The following is a 27601-nucleotide window of genomic DNA, read 5'->3' as shown; positions in this document are numbered from 1 at the left end:
TCTTCTGATTTTAAAACAGGACTTTTTGCGGTTAGGAGAGTGACAGGGACATGCACTGAGATGCTGGGGTAAACGACTGAATGACGGGAAGATGTATAAGCCCAGCACAAACTGGGGTGAATGCTGAGGAAAGAGTGGATGTTGTAACCTCCAGGCAAGCAAATCCGAATGACTGCGCAATAACCAGGTCCTCTGGAGGAGCCCTAGTTCTGAGAGGTGTATAACAGCTGGTACCCCATCCCACACCATCCCTTTCTTTGTGCCTTCCCAGCCCCTTCCTTCATTGAAAAAAGTTCCCATTTCTTATGCCAAATGTAACGAATGGATATCTCCCTTGCTTTCAAAGCTTGATCTGAGGAGTGCCCTCTCTCCAGCCATCCCACACCCAGCCTTATCAGCTTCGTGGATGCTCTTCTCTGCAACCCCCAAATCGGGGCTCACAGCTTCTGTCTTTCTTCTGTCCCCAAAAGAATGTAGCTTCTCAAAGGGCTACACTGAAAGTTTTGTTCCTCCCCTACAAAGGGAGAAGAAGGAGCAGCACTATATAAATAACTTAATAAATTAAATCATATAAATACACCCGACGTTTCCCAAATGTTCTGAAAAAGAGAGAGAGGGAAAGAGACAGCTCTCTCCTTTCCCTCCCTCCTCTATCCTGGTAATCCTGAAGAAAAGTCAAAAGCTTATCTCGCACTCGTGAGAACAAGCCAGGAGAAAAATGGCCTCCTGCTGCCATGACTGGAGTTATTGCTTCAGTTGGTGGTTTGGGGAAGGAAGGAGAAAAAGTCCGGTGAGGACCCTGTGGCCCTCTAGATGTTGTTGGACTACCATCATCCCTGGCCATTGGCCATGCCAGGTGGGGCTGATGGGAGTTATGGTCCCACAATACCTGGAGGGCACCACATTGGCTGCCCCTGGGTTCTGAAGGTAGCTGAGCCTTGGGCTCAACAGCTGACGTCTTTCCAAAGTCCTCCCCGCTGTGTTCCAGGAAGGACGGGTTGCCGTTGTCCCCATGGTGCATCCTGCCAGTCACAAAGTGACTTGCAATTGGCTGCGGAAGTCCCTTTTGCTTCTCAGAGGCTGCATTTTTCTTCTTCCTTTCTCAAACCTTGGATCCCTGAAGGCGGTTGGCATGCATGTTCCTTCCTCTGCTCACCCCGGGGAAGCCTGGCTCAGTTTTCGGCTTCGCAGGTGTGCTCGGAGCCCTTGAAGCAGGCCGACTCGTGGTGCTTGTTGAGGTACGACTTGAGGGCAAAGGTCTTCTCGCATTGCTGGCACTTGTAGTGCTTGAAGGCCGAGTGGGTCTGCATGTGGGCCCGCAGGTTGGAGCGGTCGGCAAAAGCCTTCCCACAGTGGGAGCAGCCGAAGGGCTTCTCGCCCGTATGGGAGCGCATGTGTCCTTGCAAAAGCCATGGCCGGCTGAAGGCCTTGCCACACACGTTGCACTTGTGTTTGAGGTTGTGCGTCAGGATGTGCATGGCCAAGGCTGGCATGGAGACGTAGGCCTTGCTGCAGGTAGGGCACTTCCTTGCCATCTTGCTGTCCAGGCTGCGGTGTGTCTGCTTGTGCCGGCTGAGGTTGGACGAGGTGGCGTAGGTCTTGCCGCACTCGTTGCAGGAGTGGCGGTGGCCGCCCCGCCTCTGGCCCTCGCTGCGCCGCCGCGACCGCCCGTCGGTGATGAAGAAGGCATCCATCGAATAGCTCTCTGTGACCGCTGCTTCGCCATTGAAGTAGTGGGCAGAAAGGCTGGATTGTGGGCTCTCGGGGTCACTGTAGTCCTCGTGGACGGGCACATAAATCGGGTCTGAGGATGCCAAGTGGAGTCCGGGTTTCTTCTTGTCATTCTTGTAACCAGGCGACGTGAGGCAGGTTTGGAGATAACCTATGGAGGACAGCAAACGCTTTAATTAATTAATTACCTACCTAACTAATTCACATGATAACATTTCTAGCCCTGCAGGCTGTGGACTCCAGCACATGCCGGCCAGAGCTGAGGGGTGTCGCAGCCCAAAATATCTGAGGGTGTCAGGTTGGCAAATGCTGCTTTCAAGCACCAGGCCCATTAAAGAAGAATCAGGCGCTTAGCCCCAGTGCCAACATTGCCTCTGCTGACTTGCAACACCTTTGCACGGTCTCAGGCAGAGAAGAGCTTTTCCCATCAACTTTCCCCTTAACTGGAGATGACACGGATTAAATGGACGGTTTCAAAGCATGTGCTCTGCCCCTGAGCTATGGCCTCTCCCCAGTGGGAGCCTTGCAGAGGCAAAGCTGGAAACTGACTTATCTCCGGTCAGTTTCTGTGTCCATCTAGCTCAGGGTCTCAAGCAGAGAGTTTCTTTCATCCTCTGCTGTCTGATCCTTTTTAACCAAAGATGTCCAGCAGTGAATCTTAGGTCTTCTGCATGCAAAGCACATGTTTCCCCCACTAAACTGTTTTGGAGTGGCAGCTAGGAAATGGCATACCGCACACGGGAGACACTTATGACTTAAGGTAACAGACGAGGGAGGACGGTTTTCTACATCCATGTTTGCAGAATGCAAAGTACATTCCCTAGTAGGAATGGGAGACAAATGCAATTTTCTTTGCACTTCAGTGAGAAACTACCTAATGTGCACTTCACCAAGCAATCTGCGAATTGAAACAGTTGCCATGCAAAATTTGTACTTCCCTGATTTTTGCAATGCAGTTCCCCAACCAGACTGTGTACAAAAATGCATACATTAGAGGAAAGCATACAGAGAAATGCATATATTCGTGAAAACAACATGCAAAATGCATTATATTAGGAAAAGTGCTTTGCAAAAGTACATATATTATTTGAAGCTGCAAAAGCAAGTTGATCAGGAGAAATTCACAGAAAAATGCTAACACATTTTTATGAGGATTTTAAAAATAAATAAATAACAAAATACAGAGACCTGAATTTATGGCTGGAAATGTGAGAAACTGAGGGACGTTGAAGTGGACAGATTTGGCCATCCCTATTCAGTAGTCAAGAAAGATTGCTGCATTTCCTTCCAATACTGGATTAAAAGAAATCTAAGCCTTCCTCTTGACGACTTTTTCCAGGGAAGCCTTTGATGGCAGTCAGCAAGGGTGGATGTGACTTGGAACGAGCTCAGCTAACAAAGGAGCATCATGCTCACAGTTCCACAGAAAGAGGCTACTACAAATGTGCTTGTTTTTTCCCTTCCCTGGGGAAATAAGAGGAACTCGAGTGGAAAGGAGGTGACCTCTTTTCTCAGGCCGTTCCTTCTGTCTTGTCCAATTTCCTCTTGATTGACGAAGGGAAAGGCAGAGGCGAGCTGGGTCATCTCATTACTATCCTCATCTGCCTCTGTCCTATAAAAAGGAGGAATGAAATGTTGGCAGCTGCCAGATAGCCTAAAAGTTAGCAAAATGAAAATGGGTCACAGCTATGCTGAGTGGGAAGCCGCTCAGCACATTTTTTTTCTTCGGTACAATCTTCTCCCCAGGATCGAACTGCGTGTGCACAGCACTGATTGGCTGCTGACTTGTGACATCACCAACCCACCTTCCCAACAGAATTTTCATCTAAATAAAAATAAAAAAGGCCAACAGCTTGCCGGAAGCATTGGTGGAGGTGGAGGCCAGATGACTCACTTGCGTTCGCTAATAAGTATGTCTGTCATTGAAGAGGCAGATTCAGGACAGACAGAAAGAAAGTATTTCTTCATGCAGCGCATAGCTAAACTATAGAATGTGCTCCCATGGGAGGCAGTGATGGCCACCAACTTGGATGGCTTTAAAAGGGGATTAGACAAACTCACGGAGGATTTATTTATTTTATTTATTTAGTTTAATTTATATACCGCCCTAAGCCCGAAGGCTCTCTGGGCGGTGGCTATCAGTGGCCACTAGCCACTATATGTTCTTCACTGTTGGAGACAGTATGCCTCTGGATGCCCATTGCTGGGAGTCATGAGTGGGGAGAGCGCTGCTGTGCTCAGGTCCTGCTTGTGGGCTTTCCATTGACGCATCTGGTTGGCTGCTGTGAGAGTAGGATGCTGACTAGATGTGCTTTTGGCTTGATCCAGAAGGGCTGTTCTTATAAGACAAGGCTTTGCTCCAAAGGGTGTGTGTGTGTGTGACTACAACAAATTGGGTTTGGGTAGGTGTTCTCTACCCCTCCTCACAGCATTGCTCGTTGTTGTTATGTGCCTTCAAGTCTACTATGACTTACGGCGACCCTATGAATCAGCGACCTCCAACAGCATCTGTCATGATCCACCCTGTTCAGATCTTGTAAGTTCAGGTCTGTGGCTTCCTTGATGGAATCAATCCATCTCTTGTTTGGCCTTCCTCTTTTTCTACTCCCTTCTGTTTTTCCCAGCATTATTGTATTTTCTAGTGAAACATGTCTTCTCATTATGTGTCCAAAGTATGATAACCTCAGTTTCATCATTTTAGCTTCTAGTGATAGTTCTGGTTTAATTTGTTCTAACACCCAATTATTTGTCCTTTTCGCAGCCCATGGTATGCGCAAGGCTCTCCTCCAACACCACTTTTTAGCAACATAGTAACTTAAGGCACTGTCTTATACAGAGTCAGACCATTGGTCCATCTAGGTCAAGACTGTCTATACTGACCGGCAGCAGCTCTCTTAGGGTTTCAGGGTTTGCATGCAGAAGGTCCCAGGTTCAATCCCCAACGGCATCTCCAGGTAGGGCTGGGAGAGACCCTTGTCTGAAACCCTGGAGAGCCCCTGCCAGTCAGTGTAGACAGTACTGACCTAGATGGACCAATGGTCTGACTCAGTATAGGGCAGCATCATGTGCTCCTTTGTCTTAAAGGAGGGGCTATTTCACGCACATCATTTCCCCCAGAGAACCTAGGGAACTGTAGTTTGTTTGGGGTGCTGGCAATTGCAGGTCTGTGAACGGTAAAACTATAGTTCCCAGGGTTCTCTGGGGGAAATGTTGTGCGTTAAATATGTGCTGGGTGTGCAGCCTGAAAGAGGACTTACCCACCACCCTTTCATCTAGCTCTTCACTTACCATGACATAACCACATCCCCATTACAATATATCTGCTGTAGAATGCCCATAAGCAGTGGTTGCCTGCCTGCCTGCCTCTCCCCAATCCCATGAGGTGTGTTGTATTTTGTTTTGAAGAGTAAAGTGATTAGCATTTCCTTATAGGCTTACATTTGTCCTAACTCAAAAGGCAACACAGCGTGGCGCATCGAAGAGGGCTGGAATTCAGCCTGCAGCATCCAAATCTCTGCTGAGCTATAGCCGAGTGGCAGAGCATCTGCCTTGCAGGGAGAAGGCCCCGGGTTCAATCCTCAGCATCACCAGATACTGCTGAGAGGGGACCCTGCCTGGAATCCTGGAGAGCTGCTGCCGGTCAGTGTAGACAGTACTGACCTAGATGGACCAATGGTCTGACTCAGTGTAAGGTGGCATCCTGTGTGCCTTTGTCTTAAAGGAGGGGGCGTTGCTCAGCCATAGAGCATCTGCTTTGCAGACAGAAGGGGTCGGGTTCAATCCCCGGCATCTCCAAGTAGCGCTGAGAGAGAACCCTGCCTGAAACCCTGGAGAGCCACTGCCAGTCAGTGTGGACAATACTGAGCTAGATGGGCCAATGATCTGACTCGGTTTAAGGCAGCTTCCTACGTCGCCATGAGCTGCCCAACTGTCCTTTGCAGGCGCGGCTTGATTTCAAGCCACATCTGGAAGGGAAGGTTGAATTCAAGCCAGGGATGCAATCGGGCACTCTGTGCCCTGCCACCTGTGCAGCCGTGGGCAAGCGGCATAGTCCCAAGGAGCCCACTTGCCCCCCAGCTGGCAGTTGCGGACAAGGAAGGGGCTGGCTTGTGCAGCGGTGGCAAGCTGAGCAGGCCCTGGCCAGCTGGGGAGGACTAGCCTTAGAGGGAGGCAATGGGAAACCCCCTCTGAAAACTGCTTACCATGAAATCCCTACTCATAGGGTAGCCATAAGTTGGGATCGACTTGAAGGCAGTCCATTTCATTTTGGGTGAGGTTTGCCCCAAACAGTGGGGGGGGGGCTGGCAGGTGTAATGAGGCTCATGGGTTGGAGATTTCCCACCCCTCATGTGAATGATAAGCTGTAGCATAGCAGCAAATTCAGAAGTGCAGGGTCCCTTCATGATAGTCATGCCACACCCCTCACAGCCACACCCCCTTCCCACTTTGCCTGTCTCCCTTGCTCTCCCTGTCATTTCAGGAGTTCACACTCCACTGCAACAGGCATTCCTAGGAGCCAATCAGCATGAAAAGGGAGGGTGTGTTAGCTACTGAGAAGAGTCTTAGTGGCTGACTCACCTGATTTCACGCTCCAATTGGCACAAAAAGGAAAGGACTCACCTGAGTGGCCTGCATGCTCCCTTTTCATGCTGATTGGCTTATACACAGGGACCTGGTTGGGACCCTGGTTCCAAAAACGTAACAGGTCTATGACCCCCTGCAACTCTGGATGACTACACCCCTGACTATTAGAGGGCAGTTATCTCTAGAGCATGGAGCAAAGTGATCCACGGGGAAGCGCTGTGACTTTGTTTCCAAAAGGGAAAGTGATTGTTGTAGAACCACTCTGGAATCCCTTGCTTGTGTAAACAGAAATCTGGTGTAACAACCTTGGTCAGGGTGACAACTATCCGTGTCCGCAAGCTGAGAGAGAGAGACAGAGAGAGAATGAGTGTGTATGTGCAGAATCCTCTGACTCTAATCTTCATTGAACTTCTCCACCAGGAGGTGGCGCCCTGATGCAAAAGAAAGGTGGTATAAAAGGGTATGCTTGCAGAAAGAAATGTGTGCCGCCACCCACCCACCCCGCATTTCTCAGAGTTGGGGTAGATGCATCTCTGTCCAAAATGTACTAGACTTGGCTGATCTTTCCCTTGCTAATCTCATGATGGCAATGTTGTTCTGGCACAATTCATGGCATTAACTATGCTATATATAATTGTCATTATCACATTTATATCCCACCTTTCCTCCAAGGAGCTGAAGGTGATGGTGTAGACACTTATTCTTCTCACCATTTTATCCTCACAACAACCCTGTGAGGTTGGATAGGTCTGAGAGACTGCGACTGGTCCAAGGTTGCCCAGTGAGCTTCATGGGTAAGTGGGGATTTGAACCCTGGTCCCCCAGGTCCTAGTTCAACACTCTGATCACTACACCACATGAAGAAGTCCAAACCTGCTGCAGTCACTTTCGCTGGGTGTTCTACGGTTTGGGCTCACCATGGTTAAAATAACGGGTGGAAGAAGCACCATAATAATAAGCATTTGCCAACTACATAATCAGATCCTGTGCAGATCTGCACTCACCACAGAACAGCAACAGGCACCATTTATGCATTCAGCTCTGATGTTAGGAAATCAAACTACGCCTGTTTGGGGTCCATTCCAGAATCCACCATTTGTCCCAACGTCTGTGCCTTATGGAAGAGAATCAAGAGAAAATCTCCTGTTTGGTGTATTGCAGCTACAGATGGCATTCATTTGGCAAGAAGGAGATTTAACCCCCCCCCCCAAAAAATGTTTTTTTTATATAAATAGCTAAACTGGAATTTTTTTTTCTTCCTTTGAATTTCTGTTCTGTTCCTTGAGTTCCAGGGCAGAAAACAGGAAATCAATGTTTGGTTACAGAGAGGAAGGGCTCCCTAGCTTGGTGTAGCCAAACGGATCTTAGTTCGTCAGCAACTCAAGGTGGCTTCAGATCGGCCCCCACACCTGTCCACATGAAGCTTTTGCCTCCTTGCTCTGAAGCACAGTTATCCAAGCTGGTTGTTGTCCTGAGTTGCATCCCTGATGCCCAGCAGGTGACCTGTGAGTGGATTTGTGGCACTTTGCAATCTACCACCAACGTGTGGCAAATGGAAGGAGGCGGCCCAGGTGACTTCATCCGTGGGCTGTAATAAATGGTGTTTGCAAATGTTCCTCTAGCTGGGCACGTGCATGAAGGTTTTTAATGTATTTGTCCAGAATGCTTTTGCAAACTTACAAACTTTGCAGATGAGGGGCAGGATGGTCTAGTGCTTAAAGCAGGGGTGAGGAACCCTCCAGGCCTCTCTCCAGGCCACAGTCCCACTCCACCTGCATCCCCTCACCAGCACGTCTTCACACCCTCCTTGGCTATTTCTGCTGGGCTAATGGCGGTGTGGTGTAGTGTTTAAGGTGTTGGACTATGACCTGGGAGACCAGGGTTGGAATCCCCACACAGCCATAAAGCTCACTGGGTGACCTTGGGCCAGTCACTGCTTCTCAGCCTCAGAGGAAGGCAATGGTAAACCACCTCTGAATACCTCTTACCATGAAAACCTTATTCATAGGGTCTGACTGTTCGGAAACTTCAGCTGGTGCAACGAGCTGCAGCCAGAATGTTAACTGGGGCTGGTTACAGGGATCATACAACGCCCTTGTTACAACAGCTCCACTGGCTGCCAGTCAGTTTCCGGACAAAATTCAAAGTGCTGGTTATGACCTATAAAGCTCTATACAGCTTAGGTCCAGGCTATCTGTCAGACCTTATCTCCCTATATGAACCTGCCCAGGCCCCGAGATCTTCAGGAGAGGCCCTTCTCTCAGTCCCAACACCTTCACAAACTAGACTGGTGGGGACGTGAGATAGGGCCTTTTCGGTGGTGGCCCCTAGGTTGTGGAGCTCCCTTCCTAGGGAGGTAAGAATGGCCTCCTCTGTACAGTCCTTCCGTCGGCAGGTAAAGACTTTTCTCTTCCTACAGGCTTTGGGACCTGAAGGTCTTAAGAACAGGGCTTGAAGTGGGTGCTGTACTGTTATTGTTTTATCTGCATGGCTATTTAAACTGAGTTTGCAGTATTTTAAATGTTGTTAAAGGGTTTTAATATTTCAATAGTTTAATTATATTTTAATGCAGATTTTTGTATGTTCTTATTTATGTGTACTTTTTATCTGGAAGCTGCCTTGAGTTCCAGTTTGGAAAAAGGGCGGGGTATAAATGATGATGATGATGATGATGATAGGGTTGCCCATAAGACGGAATCGACTTGAAGGCAGTCCATTTCATTTTTTCAATGGCTAGAAGGTGTACTTGCACTCTCATCATGCCTCTTGGATGAATGGCAAGAGGGGTTTGTGAGAAAGTTTCTCTAGGAAGCAGCCTGCTGTACAAAGATAAAAGGTACACCTGTTGCTCCACCCACTTTTGTTTCTAGCCCTGCCCACCACAGTCATCTGGCCCCTGGAAGATTGCAGAGAAGGGAAAGTGGCCACCAGGCTGAAAAAGGTCACAGCATTGGACTTGGATGTGAGAAACTCAGGTTTATATCCCTGCACAGTCTTCAGGTATGGGCTTGCTTGACACCTTCATCTTTGTCAATCCTACTTTGGGTCCCCCGTTGTCAGGACTATGGGGGGAGGCAATCGCCAAGATGGGGCTTTTTCAGTGGGGGCGATGGAGAACTGGACTAACCCCCCCCCCATGTGGTCTGCCTGGTCCATCATGGCTTGCTTTCCAATGGACAGCAAAGATTTTATTCTATTGAGCTTTTGAAAAATGTTATCTTGAAATTGTCTTCTGTTTATTGATTTATTTATAGCCTTTTTAAAATATAGTACTCGGTGGGGTTAGTGACCATTTTTGTTGTTTTCAGTTCTCCGTAGTGCCTTTAATTTTGCTTATGAGCATATTTGTTAGAAAAGCAGGGTATAAATGCTGAAAGGAATAAAGTTCAATTCGTGCATAATAATTTATGGGGCATTTTGGTTTTATAGATCTGACTCATACCTCAGCTGTTTTTTTTTGCCATACAGCATTCAAGGCTGACAAATTAAAAATCCTTCCCTTTATAAAATAAAAATTGTTGAGGGGTATAATCTGCTGATTTTTGTATCAGAGCAGAGACATTTTTATTCTGTGTGACATCTTAGTTTGTCTCTGGGCTCCTATTGGGAGGAAGAGGGGATATAAATTTATTTATTCAATTAATCTATTATTATTATTAACAATAATAATAATAATAACAACAACAATATAGGCCAGTTCCCAACATTTTATCATACTGAAGTCTGATTCAAAAAACAGATGCCAGGAAAGATCCCTGCCAACAATAGTTAGCTTGTTTCTCACAATTAATTAACACATATTAATGAATTAACACATAATTAATGTGGACTTCCATGCCACAAGATATGGTGATGACTGCTGGCTTTGGTAGTTAATTCATGGAGGAGGAGGAGGAGGAGGAGATTCTGCCTCATGATAGTTAAATGGAACATCCATGGTGAAGGGCAGTCTACCTCTGAATACAAACTGCAGGGAAACAAAGAGTGGTGGAGAGCTTTTTCCTTTCTTTCTTCTCACTAGCCATGCTGGAGTAGATGGGCCCTTGGTCTAATCCAGCCCGGATCTTCCTGCTCCTTCCTCAGTAACGAACATGGAGTCAGTGTTATGAAGTGAATGGGTTGCAATCTGGGACATAGTTGAGAGGGAGCAAAACCTACTTCCCACTCCAGATAGCCACAAGTTTAGTTGCCATACAGGGGATGCTCCTAAATGGTTAGGAATTTCTTTTTGAGTAGGCAGAATTGACCACCTTGTTTTAACTGCCCTGAACCATAGGGATCAGGTGGGGACAGGCATTCAAACAACTGAAGGAACGCATGCACCCACAGAGACCTGCCCAATAGCTCCAATGAGAGGAGAAGAAGGAGGCTCTCCTGGTCATGCCACCATTAGCTGAGGCATGGTATGCAGCAAAGGGTGGGCCTTAATTGTGGTGGCCCCTGCTCTCTGGAACTCCCTCCTCCCCTTACATAAGGCAGGTCTGAGCTTTCGGCGCCTGTTTAGCCAGGCCGTTGCTGGCAGCTGAGAAATATGTGCCGCTGGCTATAGCGGATGGTCTATTGGAGTGATTTTTAATGTTTTAATCTGCATTTTATTGGATTGGATTGTCTTGAATTTTGTGGGCTGCTCTGATATGACCAAAACTAATAGCTGCAAATAAATATTTTAAAATCAATAAGGAAAGAAAGAAAAGTCCCGGTTTAGCTATTTATAAAAACATAGGAAGAGCAATCTGTTTGCTGTGTGTGTGTGTGGGGGGGAGGGGACGCGATGGAAGGTGGGGCTTTACAATGTTCTCCTCCTCAAGCTCTGCAGTGCAGGGAGCAGGGCTGGCAAAGTCAGGGGTGGGGAACCTTTTTCAGCTCAAGGTCCAGGCTCCTTTACGGGCTTGCCAGTGGTAGGTGACGAAAGAGACGTGACTTCTGCCGTGGCGCCAGGGGTACAGTGCAGCCACAGGAGCCAGAGGTCAAGGACACATTCTAGCTGGGCAAAAGCGACGGAAGAGAGTGTAGAGTAGGGCCAGGGAGGGGTGTGGCCTGAGGAGAGTCCTGAGGGCCAAATAGAGAGGCTTGGAGGGCCACATTCAACCCTTGGGCCAAAGGTTCCCCTCCCCTTGAGAAGAAGCTGAAGAATCGGGTTCAAATTCCTTCACACGCTTTAGCACAGGCTCAGCTGTTTCCAAATCGCATGAAGTACTCGTTTCCCTCTATTCAGCACTGGTTAGGCCTCATCTTGAATACGGCGTCCAGTTCTGGTCTCCCCACTTCAAGAAGGATGCAGACAAACTGGAACAGGTTCAGAGGAGGGCAGCAAGGATGATCAAGGGACTAGAAACCAAGCCCTATGAGGAGAGACTGAAAGAACTGGGCATGTTTAGCCTGGAGAAGAGAAGACTGAGGGGAGATATGATAGCACTCTTCAAGTACATGAAAGGTTGTCACACAGAGGAGGGCCGGGATCTCTTCTCCATCGTCTCAGAGTGCAGGACACGGAATAACGGGCTCAAGTTGCAAGAAGCCAGATTTCGACTAGACATCAGGAAAAATGTCCTAACTGTTACAGCCATACGACAATGGAATCAATTACCTAGAGAGGTAGTGGGCTCTCCGACACTGGAGGCATTCAAGAGGCAGCTGGACAGCCACCTGTCAGGAATGCTTTGATTTGGATTTCTGCATTGAGGAGGGGGTTGGACTCGATGGCCTTGTAGGCCCCTTCCAACTCTACTATTCTATGATTCTATGAACCACTGGAGGCTGCAGTCAGGAAGGGGTCCTTAACTGCTTCCGTGCTGGCCATTTTCATCAAAAAATTGACACCCACCCACGTACCCAGCAGCTTTTTCCCTCTACAAGGGAAAAGACACTAATCCCCAAGGTGTTTCCTCTGAAGGGGGAAAAGCAGATGGAGCTTGGCGGTGAGCAATTTTGAGAAGGAACGGCTGGCCTGTCTGCCCCCTTTCTCCATTCCCAAATGCAGCCTCCACTGGTTGTTTTTCATTCAGGCAAGAAGAACTCCAAACCCGTTGGGAGGACCCTACACAGAACTTTACATAACGTGAAGCCCTCAATTATGCTTCTAAAATTTCTTTGCCTGGGTGAGAACTGTTATCTCAAATACTTTTTATATTTGGGGTGGGGGGAAGCGCCCAGGATAGCTGAAGGTTGAAATATGGCCTAGTGAATGCCATGCACAAGTGAAGTTTGCACTGGGGATGCCCCAAATGGATTACGTCAACGTGTGTGTGTATGTCTGTGCCCACGCTCGCCTGTCTGTCTGTCAATTGAGCCTCTGCAGTCCTTAACTGCTTATCCTATCACACATTTCTTTGCAGAGAAACCTCCAAACAGGATGAGCTTGCAAAGGACATAAGAACACATGCACACCCTCACTGGTGCATTTTGAACACTCAGCACCAGAGATCACTACAGGATGTCAGACACTTCCCTCGGCCTCCTCCTCCTCCTTCCTTGAATATTGATTTAATTTTTTTTAAAAAAAAAATTATGGAAAGGGAGAGGGAGATCCTTGAAAGAACAGGACTATAATTTTATTCTCTCTCTTTGTCTCAAGAGATGCTACCCTCGGCTTGGGATCAGTATTTCCCCCCCTCAAACTCACCTTTGGTTTTTTTTTGGCAGATATGCAATTCCGAGGGTATAGCAGACACCCCTCCCCCACCCAGCCCTAGCACTCTCCATGATCCCCCCCTTCACCTCCTCCTCTTTTCCCTCTCTCCTTGTTTACCAAGTGCAGTCACACACTCTTGGCGGAAAAATGCACTCCTCAGCAATTTTTCACACTTTCTCTGGAACACACAGCAAGGTTATTGCCAGGAGGAGCAAACTATTTCAGGCAAAGAGCTGCTTCCATCCACAAGGATGAAAAGGAAAACAAGTTCTGTGATGGAAATGTTTGAAGGTGCATTCTGTGTTTCTTCCTGATATCTTCCCTCAAATTGTCAAGCAATACATTTTGTTTATCCACTGCAGTGGGATAGTAGAGAAGAATGGGGAGAGACAGAGAGAGAGAGACTTCAGGACTTTATTTCAGAACATGAGCAATGGTATCATTGTCTAAAACAGCAGAGTAATGTCTATGTCTCTAGCATCATGTGAGCCAAACAGCATGAAAGGGGGGTGTCTTAGCCACTGAGAAGAATCTTCTCACATGCTTCCTTGACCTTTCCTGCTGATTGGAGCCAATCAGAGTGAAAGGAGATGTGTCAGCCACTGAGAAGAGTCTTCTCAGTAGCTAACACTCTCCCCTTTCATATTGATTGGCTCCTGGGGATCTCATTCTCAACCCCACAGCAAAAAAACGGGGAGGGACATGGCTATGACTAACATGAAGGGACCCTGCACTTCTGAACTTGCCACTATATCCCTGCACACAGATAACATGCAAATATTTTCCCATCCTCTCCTCATTTCGGAAAGAGGGTTTTTTTTGGGTGTGTGAGCAGAACATGAAACATTTACAAAAATCAACTCCCTATTTCTGCTCAGATCTTATTTCCCTCTCTGCCCTTGTTCAGGGCAGGCAGAATCCACCACCAGTGACCACTCCACCATGGTTCGTGGTAAAGGACCAGCTCTGTTGACTGCGCTCCATTAGGATGATTCAAACCTCTTTCTGTTGGTATCCTCTGAAGCTTTAGCTTCTCAAGGACACTCCTGTTCCCTTCAACAAAGAACACGCACCAACCACCGTTTTCTGCTTCACTCAGCTTTCCTGGCTGTGGAGAAAAAGGGCCTCAAAGCCCCAGGCAGGTATCTGTGAGTTCGAAAGCATCAGACCATTCACTCTCGCCCACTCCCAGAGTCCCTACTCAAGATCACTTGACACTGATTACTCCTTAATGCACTAGAAGCATCTCTCACTCTCGGATTCATGGATTCCTCCCTATTTCTCTCCTAGCCTTTCGATGTATGTTTATGCACTAAGAAGAGATCTATGTGGGAAACATACCAGTGCCTCTGCTTATCTGTCCAATCAGCCATCTGGGCTACCATTCTGTTTCTAACAGTGACTATTAGTAAATCAATCAATTAATTAGCTAATTATACTTATCAGTTGTCCCATAACCTAAGTTCTCTGGGCAACGAACAAACTGAGCTATTCAAAACAGCTGAAGAGCACATATCCCATCCCATGCAACACAAATACAGGAATAGCATTCAGGAAAACAGAAGCCATAACCACACAGAGAGCAAACATAAGGCCAGCCAGAGTTAAATAACCTAATCACAACAGAGAGTCAAAACAACCTCATTAGAGCTGAACCACATTCTAACCGCCCTATAAAGCAAATGATAGATCGATAGATCGATAGATAGATCATAACCAGTCAGGGATTGCATAGTGAATATGATGACATCATGGCACCCACTTAGCCAATCCAATTTGGTTACAAATTTGGAGACATCAGTGAAGACAGACAGATTTTTTTTTAAAAAAAAATGCTAAAGCCTTTGCCTGGTGTCCAAAAGATATTCAAGTAGGTGCCAGGGAGCATCTCTGGGACAGCATTCCACGACTGGGTGGGAGCACGGTTGAGAAGACTAACCAGATGCCTTTGGGAAGTGCACAAGATGGATACAAAAAGAAAAATCCTCCCTGAAGAACCTGACATCTGAAAGCTCACTGCCTCTGAACAAGGAGGTTCCATTTCCCTGTCAGGGACAATCGCTACTGCAAGGCCTATCATGCTCCATAAATCTGTCTCCTTTTAAAAACCACCCCAAACGTTGTGTCAACTTTGTGTGTGTGTTTTAAATAGCAACCGCAAGGGTCCTGATCTGGTTCCACCACCTCACCCCCACCCCACCCCCAAGCCTGATTTCACCTCCCCACCCCAGGTAGAGAAGCAGCAACTGTCACAAGAGGACGAGAAGAGCCTGTCTGGATCAGACCAAAGGCTCATCTAGGACAGCATCGGGTTCTCACAGTGGCCAGCCAGGATGCCTCTGGGAAGCTCACACGCAGTACATGATAGCTCTCTCTCTATCACAGTCTCCAGTGCCTCGTAGTCAGGGGGAAACTGCCTCTGGTCCTGGAGGTGATATCGTTGTGGCTGGTATCCAACAGCAACTTTCTTCCTGGGGCAAATGGCTCCTTTGGAAAGGCTGGCAGTTTTCCTAAGCACCAGAGCAGGGGGCGTGGGTGGAGGGTTAACCTCTCTCTGTCCTACTGTGATCCTGATCCACGCAGGAGGCTTCCACAGCTGCCGTTTAAAAGCCACACATGCACATACAGGCAGACATGTGAAGACGCTTTCAACATTAACATACGGCTTGCCTCGCCTGGTCTCCCTTCTGTGTCTCCTTTTGCCGGTATGGATGTGAGGGATCCTGGTGAGTTGTAGTAGACAGTGGGACCTGCGACAAAAGGCTGCAGCGGGCAGTGCTCCTGTTTAGCATTCACTCAGCCAGCCATACCCTTCCCTGTGGCACTCCATTCCATTCTCACCCTTTCCCTCCTTGGGTTGTTTCAGAGGGGGGGAGGAGGAGTCCTGTCCTTAGGATTTGGCCATTTCGGCTTCAATGAGGATCCACATGTGGAAAACTGAATTCACCATTATTATATGAAGGGTTGAGGTGAGAGGTGGTGACTGGGTTGAGCGAGACGGTCAGCTGCCATCATATTTTGACTGGCTCCCTGTAGAAAGATGACTAGCGGGTTGTGTGTGTGTCTTGCTAGCTAATATTGTCTCGATGACTGACTTGCTGTATTTAGTGCACTTGTATTTTATCTTTCTTTGTATTAATATGCTATTAGCCACTTTTTTGGGGGAGGGGGCTTTGGGCCCAAAAGCATGATATAAATAAAGCACAGGATAATGTGTAGGATTAATCTAAAATTAAATTCAGTCTAGGAGAAGTGCCTGGGGCCGTAAACCTTCCTATGTAAAGGGGGGCCAAACAATCATCCCCTCTGCAATGCAATTAACACCAAAGGAAGGCTGTGTAGTGTGTACTAAGCTGTCAGCCTTCCCTCCCTTTCTCTTGCCTCATCATCTCTGCTTCCCACCACCTCATTTCCTGCACCCTCTGCTCGTTTCCCAGCCTGTTGTCTCTGTGCTTTGGTGCCTTTCCTTCCAAACTAGCCTCCTTCACTCTGGTCATCAGACTTGCCTCCTTCTGCTCTGACATGCCACTACTTCCTCCCATGTCCCAACCAATCAGGGCCATTTCTCCAGGGGTGTAGTCGTCCAGGGTCTCAGGGGCTCTTAGACCCCTTACTTTCTTGGGAGCAGGGTCCCAGCAGGGTCCCTATGTCTCCAGCAACCTGCGAGCCAGTTAGCATAAAAGAGGTGTGAGAAGAGTCTTCTATCATGCTTCCTTGTCCTTTCCTGCTGATTGGAGCCAATCAGAGTGGAAGGAGGTGAGTCAGCTACCGAGAAGACTCTTTGCAGTAGCTAACACTTTCATGCTGATTGGCTCCTAGGGATGTCTGTTGTTATGGGAGAAGGTGTTAACAAGGATCTCATCCTCAACCCAGCAGCAAAAAAGGGGCATGGCATGGCTGTGGCTATCATGAAACATAGGTTCACCACCTTGGACAGCTCCCTGAAGGTTCACTAAAACCAGGAGCAGATTTTACTTCCCCACTGACATGGAGCCACCAGCCGCCGCTGGGTGTGTGCCTTTAACCTGTAGATCCACCGGTTAGAATGTGGTCCACCAATTAAAATTGACCACCTACCTCCACAAATTAATCAACTAAAGCTTCAGTTGATTAATCTACCATTCAACCCATTCAAATACCTCTTTGCGCATGTGGACCTTCCTCCTGTTCCTCTGGGTTGAACAGGGAAGTGCCTTGCAGGCAGGAGAACTGTGTGGGTACATGAAGCCTCCATACGCTCAAGGGACAACTGGACGGAAAGGGAGAGGGTGAAATATCTCTCTGTGTGCGTGGATGCTTGCAGCTGACAGCCTAGCGCTGCTTTCCTCTCTCTCCCAGGGTTGCTCATTCTTCCCCTGGACTCTTCCCCCTTGGGGAAAAGCAATCCATATGGTCTTGCTGCTTTCTTTTGCCATTGATCTGCCAGCCCCTGCTGCCTAAGACAAGAGAAAGGGCTCTTGCCAGTCAATTTGCCTTTGTTTCCCCTTGGTTCCACCAGGGGAGAATCGATGCTTTCGTTTCTTGAGACGGTTAACAACTCCCTCGGACATCGTCCTGAAGAATCCCCCCCCCCGGAAATGAAGGGGGAGCGAAGAGGACTGTGCAAGACAGTGCCCCACTGGAGACACAGAAAGCAGCTTCACACATAGTGAGACCACTGCTCCAGCTCGCTCAGTCTCGTCTCCACTGAGTGGCAGGGCCTCTCCGGGATCAGGCAGGGGGCTTTCCCAACCTGGAGAAGCCGGGGATCAAACCCAGGGCCTTGGGCATGCAAAGGAGATGCTCTGCCACTGAGCTATGGCCCTTCCCCGAATATACCAATTGAGCATCAGGATGCTGCAAAGCTAGAAGACTCTGGCTACAAAAACCCTGTGAAACGTTCCACGCATCCCATGCAGCACCACAATAAAATGTTGCAGCGCCACAGTAAAAAAAATGATTTTGCATGCCTTCTGCTTGCAAACAAACAACATTTTTTTGTGAATTAGATGTCAACGAGGCTTGGCATTCTGCAGAGTGCAGCAGAGCTGCCTCTTTGGAGTAGCAAAGCAGGGTAGTTGCCAAGGCCCTGGGCTGAAAGGGAACATGTTTGCTGGCCAGGGGTGTAGTCTGATGGGGTCTTGGGGTGTGTGTCTTAGATCCCTTACTTTTTTGGAGCAGGGTCCCAGCAAGGTTCCTCTGTCCCCAACATCCGATGAGCCAATCAGCATGAAAGGGCAATGTGTCAGTCACTGGGAAGAGTCTTCTAACATGCTTCCTTGGCCTTTCCGGCTGATTGGAGCCAATCAGAGAGAAAGGAGGTGAATTAGTCATTGAGAGGACTCTTTTCAGTAGCTAACACTCTCCCCTTTTGTGCTTATTGGCTCCTAGGAACATCTGTTGTTATGGGAGAAGGCGTTAACAAGGATCTCATTCTCAACCCAGCAGCAATACAAGGGGCAGAGAATGGCTGTGACTATCACGAAGGGACCCTGCACTTCTGAATCTGCCCCTACACTACTGGCACTGGCCTTATCCCAAGTCAGGGCCAGCTGCTAGTTTGTGGGGACCCTGAGCAAAGTGCGCTCTTCTGTTGCTGGCTCTGAGTGCATTTACTAGCCAGCTGCAGCACCGGGTGCCTGGGGACCACCATTTAAATTCCCGACAATGACCCAAAATGGTGCTACATCAGAGGTGCTGTGGGGAAACACAATGGCAGCTAGGCTCCATCACCTCAAATTGCTTAGAGCACTGGGCTGGAAAAAACAGGGACACCAAGGTTCTGGGGTGCTAAGAGTTGTCCAAGGATGCCTGGTGTGGTGATGCTGGCCAGTCCTGGTTGGACCACTGGCCCAGACAAACCAGTGTTCTCTGCTCTGGCTGGTAGTAGCTGTCCAGTGACCCAGACAGGGAGAAGCCCTCCCCAGCCAGCTACCTGACATCCTTTTTTCAAAATGGAGGCTTGATGTCCTACAAAATGGGTGCTCCACTAATGAGCTACATCAGTCTTCCCCACACACAGATGGGCTGGCTGGAGCTGGTGGGAGTTACAGCCAACAGTATCTGGAGAGGGCACCTGGTTGGGGAAGGCTGAGTTATATCCCCTTTCACAGAGCAGGTTTCAGGAGGCAGGAGAAATGAAGGGGTAGTCAACGTGGTGACCTCCAGATGTTGCTCAACTACAGCTCTCATCAACTCTGACCGTTGGCTGTGTGGTCTGGGGATGATGGGAATCTTGGAGAGCACCACATTGGCTATCCCTGCAGTGCATTGTATTTACTTTTCCATTCCTCTGAAGCATGCTTGATTTTAGCCACCCTGTTCTATGCATAGTTTACGGGCAAACTGAGAGATGTTTGTTTTTGTTAAGCATTTTCAGTGGATGCCTGTAAGTGGATTGACCAAGGAGCATGAATGGGAATTCAGGGTGCTGTTCTGCATTAATGTACCTCATCAAGGGGTGCACCTGGGTGGTAGTAGCCCAAGTGATGGGAGATGCATAGCATGGGTAAGGAGAGTGGCAATGCTGTCCTTTAGTAACGACGTAGGCAGCCGGAAGGTGAATCTTGTGCTTTGACACAAGTTACTCTCAGGGTAGCAAATAAATCTGCATGTTCTCATGCTTGGGAGCATCACCTTGGTCCTAGCCTAGGTCTCTAACCACTATACCACACTTGCTTGCCATCTGAAGTCATCCATGCAGGGGTCTCTGGAGTGCTGGTTTAACATCTCCTCCAAAACCCTTACTGATTTAAAGAGATCCATTGACAGTCTCTTGCCCAAGACAAGTCACTAAAATCCTGAAGCTGGATTCTAGTCCCCTCCCTCTCGCCCTTCCGCAGCTGCAGAATCTATGAATGTTGTACATGTGGGGGCTGTTGTGAAATCTCATATGTCAGAGGGAGATTGAGCAGGACTTCCGCTATGCAGGAGGTGGGGCTTGAATGCCCCTGTGCCTTTCCTCTCCCCCTTCAGGCACTCTTGGCTCCTGCCCCTAAAATTCCACATCCTCGACCTTCAGATCCTTATGCTCTCCATTTCCCATTCCCCCAAAGTTGCAGATTCTCCCCAATGTGCTCTTCTATGCACGCAACAGTCCTTTTAACATAAAGTCATTAGCCACATTTCCACAGGTTATTCTGGACATAGGAGTTGGGTTTCCTTGGTACATGGTTTTGATTTTTTTTAAAAAGCAACCAACGACCACAGAATCTATAACCCAATCAACCCTACACATGTCTGCTTAAAAGTATGACCCACTGAACTCAACGGGGCTTTCTCCCAGGCATTGTTCTACACTGAAGCCTTCCCAGTGGAAAGAAGGGTATTGCTTTTAAATAAATAAATAAACAAACAAAGTCTGTGTGCTTCAGAATTCCTTTAAAGGATTGGCCAGATTTAGGGCAGACCAGACCACCAACAGCTCTTAGCCATGCTGGCTTAATCGAGCCTCCATCTGCAGGGGCAATATAACTTTAAATACCACATTTGGGGTTGAAACAGTGGGGGGGGGGACACACCAGTGCTTTCATGCTTTGTTTCTTAAGAAGCACCGAGCTGACAGCTGAGAGTATCAGAGCACATGACCTTTTGGTCTGATCCAGCAACACAGTTCTTAAATTCTTAGAAACTCATTGATGCATTGGCCTATTGAACCTAAGCACAGAGGTCCTATGGGGAGGGGGGGATTGGTTGGCGTTATCCCACACACAAAAAACCCCAACGCTCCTTGCAAGCCACCACAACCACACAGAAAGGAATGACACTTCTCTGACACAGTGGTATGTGTAGGGTGCACCTACAGGAATCTGTAAAACACAGTAATCCCCGCCCCCCCCAAACAACCCCCACCAGAGACAGAAATCACATCCACACAATACATTGAAAGCACTTTCAGCTATCATGGCTTCTCCCAAAGAATCCTGGGAGCTGTAGTTTACTCCTCACAGAGCTCCAGTTCCCAGCACCCTTCAACTACAGTTCCCAGGATTCTTTGAGGAAAGCCGTGTGCTTTAAAAGCGCGGTGTGGCTGTGACCACTGTTGGCAAACACATTCTCCCCATTGGGCCGATGCTCGGGAAACGACCGCAGAGCGCCCTTGCCAAGCCCCGCGCAACAGAAAGCGGCTCACCTTCTGGAGAGGCCTGCCCCCAAGCCGGCCGCTTGATCTGTCCAACATGGGCGCAAATCCGGGGGGGGGGAGGTACTGGGGCTGCCGCTGCGGCTGCTTCTGCTGACGGCTGTAAACTTGGGGGCTGGAAGGCAGCAGAGGAGGCAAGCGGCTCCCGGCCGGAGGGGAGGAGCGGAGCGCCTTCGCTCCCTTTGTGGGAGGCGGATGAAGGCGGGGGGGGGGGTCTGGAGGCTGGCCTGGGGCCCGCTGAGGAGAGGGCTGGGAGTTGGGAGACGCCGCTGAGCCCACCTCGGGCAGGTGAGGGAAGCCTGCCCGCCCCCTCTCTTTTCCCCCCTCCCTCCTTCCCTCCCTCCCTCCTTCCTCGGTCTAAAAAGGTATTTCTAATTATCTGTTGGAGTCACAAAATTGCTCAGCCCTTTCTCCCGCCCCCCCACTAAAACTCCTTGGATAAGAAAGGAAGGAAAACAGAGCACCCCAATTTTGTTACCACTGCCGCTGCCACCCCCTTTTGTGGACTGCTAGTCTCGCTCTACGCCGCTTAGTTGTGTGGGGAGGTCCTTTTCCCGGTCCAGACTTTCCCCGACCAGACCTTGGAAGGCCACACAATATCTCCCCCAACACTCCCCCATCTCTCTCGCGCGCACACACACCCCCCGCTGGTTGTGCGCACAGGGGGAATCCCACCCACCCAGTCTTGTTCTGACGCTCAGGACTAACCCACACACACACAATGATGCGGGGGCGGCAGCACAAGAGACCCCTGGCTCAGCCTGCAGGCAGGTTTTTTTCCCCAAGAGACATCACTTCTTGCAGGAAGAAATTTGCCCGTTCCCGATCCCCTTCCCCAGAGACATGGGGTCACTGTGCGGCGATGGGGGGCGCGCGAGAAAGAGCACTCTATTACCCCTCCCCCAGTCATTATTCTCGAGACACCTCCAAACAGAGCACCGGAGAAATCGCAAAACAGGTTGCTGCGGGTTCTTCATATCCTCTTGGCCCAGTCCCCCATATAACCGCAAGTGCCCCCCTTTGCACCCCACTTCTGTCCCCCCCTCTCTCGCTCACAGACACAGCCCACCCCTGCCAACACCCCTCCCTCGGCCCTTACCATTCTCCTCCCCGGGCTCGCCGGCCCCCCGAGGTCCCGCCAACTCATCATAGGAAGTTTCCAGTGGATGGTAAGTGGGCGGCGGCGGCGCCAGGCTGGGCTGGAAAGCGTCCGCTTTGATCTTCTTGACCAGGAAGGAGCGAGGCATGGTGCAGAGCCCAGATGCCGCCGCCGCCGCCTGAGCCGCGATCAGCACTTTGGACAGCTCTCCGCCTGCTCTCCGCTCGGGAGGGAGCGAGAGGGGGGCGGAGATGGGGAGGGGGAGGAGGGAAGGCAGGAAAGTGAAGGAGGAAAAGGGCGAGGGGGGGGCTTGCCGGGGAATAGCTGCTGAGATCAGCAACACACCCCCAGCCCCTCTGTCTTTATATGGGACGCAGGCTGCGCGGAAGCGGGGGGGGCGAACCGGTGGATTAATCCATCAACGGTCCCCCAGGACCATCAGCACGTGAGCAAAGAGCAGGCAGCGCTGGAAGACAGGGGGGAGAGTTGGGGGAAGCTTGGGGGAGGCGAGGAAAGAGATTGAGAGGGAGGGGCGATGGGAGGGAGAAAGTGAGAGGGGGAGGAAAGCAGACATGGGGGGCTAGGTTGCCAGTGCCGGGGGGAGGAGAGGGGAGAGAAGGGGGGAGGGAATATTCCATTGCCCATCTGGTTAACGCTGCTGAGACGCGCGCACACACGTCTAGAGTCCAAGGTTTGCGCCTATCAACACTTCCTTCACATTGTTCGCCCCCCCCCCTCGGCTCCTCCAGCATTGTGCAGCCCACGCGGTGCCAGCCAATTTCAGCGCGGGGGGAATCTGCTGGCATCACGCAAGTCTACACCGAGGAGGAGAGAGAAGAGATCAGCGCTCGGGAAGCTGTTTTGAAACCAGGGCAAGAGAACTTTTTGCTTGTCTGGTTTGCACGCCGGAAAATGAAAGGGACTGAATGGTAGGCAGAGGGAAAGACGCGGACATAGGAGCCTCCCCAGCCCCATAACTCTCTCGCAATGCAGTCACTGTCCCTTTCTCTCTCCCACCCCTACTCGCAGCCCCATCAGGCGGCTGGCATTTCCTACTCAGTTTGGAAACAAGCCTCTGCCGCCCCCCTACTTCCCGTTCCCAACATGTTCTAATGCAGCGCCCCAAATTCCTGATCCGGCGGGGAATTCCTGGAAGAGTTCCCTTCCCCTTGAGCAAAACTGCTCCTTCGGCAGTCATTTCCCTCCCCCCCGACGACTGATTAACTCTTGCCTCCCCCTCCCCTTCCGCGTGTCCAGCCAAAGGCAGAACAATAGGGACACGTGTCTGAGGAAGAGGAGGGGAGAGAGAATGGGGAGCAAGGGAAGATTCCCTCTCCCCCCCATCCCTGGTTTCTTTGTCTTGGTGCGAACCCGGGGTGGTTTAAGACCCAGGAAATGATGACTATTCCTGAGCCTGCATCCAAGGACTGGGGGGGGGGAGGGGTCCCTTCTTCCTCTGATTTCCCAGTTCAACAGAAGGTGGAGTGCGCTGACCTTTGCAAAAGCACAAGTGAGCAAGCAGAGGCTGGAGTCATGTTATTCCTTTATCCAGAGTCAGCCCAAGTTATTTTCACTGCCTGAGGTTAGTGGTGGTGGACCTATGGGGGGTATTCATTGCTGCTCCTACTCAGAGTAGACCCATTGAAGCTAATAGACACGACTGACTCATTAGGGTCATTCATTTCAGTGGGTCTACTTGGAGTAAGACTTAGTTGCACAATCCCCCAACACAATGATTAATGTAAGGCACATGCTCCGCTGGCATAATTTCCACAAGCTGCACTGCACGGCTCCCACTCGTTTTGGCCCGACTTGTGCGGGAGAACTTCACAGGGGGTTGTGTTCTGCGGTTCCCACTTTGTCTCCTGATCCATCACCAGCCAGCTGGCTTTGCCTGGTGGTAAGGCTGCCTGTGCATTTATATGACCCCAGAAAAGGGTGTTGGGGATGGGGGTGATCTGAAGCCATATATGTTGTTTCAAAGGGATTTAATGGATTTCAGCTTGCTCAATGTGGATTGCACATCTTTTGTGTGTGGGGGGTGGGGCGGGGCTGTTCTCCACCCACTCTTCTTGACTTTGACCATTTTCAGCTCTTCTGGGATATAAATCAGGTCCTCTTCTCCCATCATGCCATCCGGCAAGACAGCCACAAAAAAGTCTACCAAAGTTTGACTGATGGTGTTTGTTTGACCTGTTGCCAATACCTGTCAACCTGGGCCAAACAGCCTGTTGGAATGGTTCCCTCTCAAATCCACAAAGTGTTGCCAGCCTGGCGATGAAATTAATGCTGTCCTCCACATCATTGGAGAATTCATTTTATTCCCTTTGGAGAAAAGCAACTGCTGTTAGTTTATCTTGTGGCCAGGACTTGAGATGTGCACAATTTTAAACACAGCTTTCATGGACCGTTTTAATCGAAAAAGCAGGGGTGTGGGGGGAAATCTGTCACCCACCCACACACAAAGTTGTTGCTGGGCTGCAACCATCACCTACGATTCCAGAACATTGGCCTTGCTGGATGGGGCTTAGAACTGGACATATTTGTCAACTTGGGTTTATCTAGCTTTCTTATTTTTTTAATCCTAAGTTCAGTTCTCCATATTTCTGCATTATTAAAATTTGTCAGCATTTTAGTACAATTTTCTTCTAACATACATTTCTTTGCAAGAAACCTTTTCCTAACAATGCATTTTTGTGTTTTATTTTCAGTAATGTATGCATTTTAACACACACTTTCCCATAATATATGCATTTTTGTAGTACACGTTATTTGTTTGGAAAGCTTCGTCGCCCAATTCAGAGAAACGTGGATTTTGATGGATAGCTGGCTATTTCCTGTATAGCTTCAGCATGTGTGGATTAGGTTGGTTTGCATGAAAATGCAAACTGTGCCAAATGTCTCCATGATCCCTACTGGGGGCTGATGAGAGTTGGAGTCCATCAACATCTGGTGGGCCACAGGTTCTGCTCTCCTGCTATACCATTTCCCCTGCCTTGAGTTCACAATGTCATGCTTCAAATCCAGGCAGCAATATAAGCCTTCTTATTGTTATGTAAATTTGTATATTTTAGCAGAAATCAGCAACGATCTGAGATGCGTGTGTGCCAGTGTGTGTGCGTTTACCCTGCATTGAGAGCACTAACTCTAACTCTATCTCCCTTCTGGAACATAAATAAAAGAACAAAACAGGAGTTGCTCTTGCCCTGTTGGAATATGTGGTTCAACTCCAACTTGTGGGTTGGGGCTGCATGGGGTTAAAAAGGGTAGATAGAGAGGAGACCTCCTGGTTGCTAGGCTAATACCTATCCTTTGATCTCCTGCTGACTCTCCCTTCCTGCTAGACTGATATGCATAGGACCTTGACCATATCTCCTTCCTCCTTCCTTTTTCTTCTTTCTCTTGAGAGGGAGAGCAGACAACTTCTCTTTGTCTCTTAGTGTCTGCATCTCCAACTAGGCTTAGTGTCTGCATCTCCAACTTAGCTAGTTAGCTAGATGTAGAACTCTTTCCTATCAAGTATGTACTTCCAGAATAAAGTAGTTATTTCTTATTTTAAAGCTTAAAGTCTCAGTCTGGCCAATTCCAGGGAAGGTGCAATCTTTAGCAAAGATTCAAACACACAAAGGCTCACTCAGTCTCTCCATTCCCAATCTCGCCACTCTGCAACATGCCCCACTTCCAACACTTATATGGCCACATTCTATCTCCACTGCTGAAGGCAGTGTGAGAACCAGTGGCTGGGAACCACAAGTGAGGAAAGTGCTGCTCTGCTTGTGGGCTGCGCATGAGCACCTGGCTGGCCACCGTGAGAACAGGGTCCTGGACTAGATGGGCCACTGGTCTGATCCAGCAGTCAGGCTCTTCTTATGTTCTTGTGAACTATGACCCTTCCCTACAAAGCAGCAGGCTGATAGGGCAGTGGAAGAGCACATCCGGGGCATCACTACCGGGGTGCGGAGGGTGTGGCCCGCACCCGGGTGTCACCATGAGGGGGGTGACACCCAGAGCCGCCCCGCCCCACGCCGTTGCCCGGCAAGGCTGCTCCAACTCCTCCTTGGAAGCAGGCAGGTGGGTGAGACTGGGAGCAGCGTTGGCGGGGTGAGGGAGGTGCGCCGGCGTTCCCAGGCCTTCTCCGGCTGGGTGCCCCTCTGGCGCGCGCCCTCCCAGGGGCATGGACGGGGTGGCTGGCCTCGAGTGTGCGCACACGCAAGCCCAGCCACCTTGTGCATGCCCCTGGGAGGGCGCGCACCGGAGGTCTGCACCCCCCCGCACTCCCGCTAGTGACGCCGCTGGAGCACATGATTGGCAGGCAGTCCTATCCCAGGCAACTCCTGTTAAAAAAGAAAAATCTCAGGCCACAGGTGATGGGAAAGACTCTTCCTTGCCCGAGACTCTAAAGAGCTACTGCCAATGTGAGGAGTCAGTCCTGGCACAGCTGGGCCAGTAGTCTGACTTGGAATAAGATTATAGCTTCCATTGCTTCACCGCAGGGAAAGGGTCATAGCTCAGTGGACTAGATGGGCCTCTGGTGTGATCCATCAGGGCTCTCACGTTCTCCCTACAGGAGCAGGTAGAGCTGTAGCTGTAGTAACAGAGATCACACTGCCTGTATGCAGAAGGCCCCAAACGAAAATCCAGATACTTCCAGCTGAAAGGATCTCAGACAGAGTGCTCAGAAAACCAGTCTCTAGGTCCCTGGAGAGATGTTGCAAGTCTGGGCAGACAGTACTGTGCAGCAATACGACTCCCGCACACACACACACACAGAGCCACCCTTCTTCTGAGAACCACCTAAGTCTTTTTTAGGATCCTTGTATGTATTTAGGGATCCAGAACAAGCTTGGGTGGAGTTCTGTTTGTTGTTTTCAAAACTGTCTGTTAATCACAATTACGTCTGTTAATGTATGTATGTATTTATATTTAGAGCCCACCCTTCCTCCCAGAAGGCAGGAGACCAGGGCTGCAAACAGCAAGCGATATATTAAAACATCTTTAAAATCATAAAATCGAAACATCTTTAAAACCGTCTTAAAAACAATCCCAGTACAAACTGGGATGAAGTCTCTACTTGAAAGACTTGCATATCTTCTCGTTGGACTGACTTTTATCAGAGTTAACATAAGTAAGCCAGTAATGACGTAGTCTTTTAAATTTTGACATCTTTTATATGCATATTACTTATGCAGCTTCAATTCTGCGGAGGAATATAGAGTTGGCTTATTGTGGCGTAGTGGTTAAAGTGTTGGACTATGACCTGGGAGACCAGGGTTCAAATCCCCACACAGCCATGAAGCTCACTGGGTGACCTTGGGCCAGTCACTGCCTCTCAGCCTCAGAGGGAGGCAATGGTAAATGCCTCTGCATACAACTTACCATGAAAACTCTATTCATGGGGTTGCCATAAGTTGGGATCAACTTGAAGGCAGTCCATTAT

The 27601-nt window shown here is 49.3% G+C and overlaps 1 protein-coding gene across 1 annotated transcript; it reads right to left on the bottom strand.

Moving 5' to 3' along the window:
- Positions 1-1172: 1172 nt before the first annotated feature.
- Positions 1173-22312, bottom strand: SCRT2 (scratch family transcriptional repressor 2). The gene is made up of 2 exons (XM_061630209.1): positions 22165-22312; positions 1173-1882 (listed from the first exon to the last, which is right to left on the bottom strand). Exons 1-2 carry the CDS (start codon positions 22310-22312, stop codon positions 1173-1175), a joined length of 858 nt encoding a protein of 285 aa, XP_061486193.1.
- Between the last annotated feature and the right edge of the window lie 5289 nt (positions 22313-27601).

Source organism: Rhineura floridana, chromosome 6 (genome assembly GCF_030035675.1).
Source record: "Rhineura floridana isolate rRhiFlo1 chromosome 6, rRhiFlo1.hap2, whole genome shotgun sequence".
In the NCBI taxonomy this organism is placed as follows: Eukaryota; Metazoa; Chordata; class Lepidosauria; order Squamata; family Rhineuridae; genus Rhineura; species Rhineura floridana.
The sequence above is the reverse complement of the archived record's forward strand: the minus strand, read 5'-3'. Positions and strand labels throughout refer to the sequence as shown.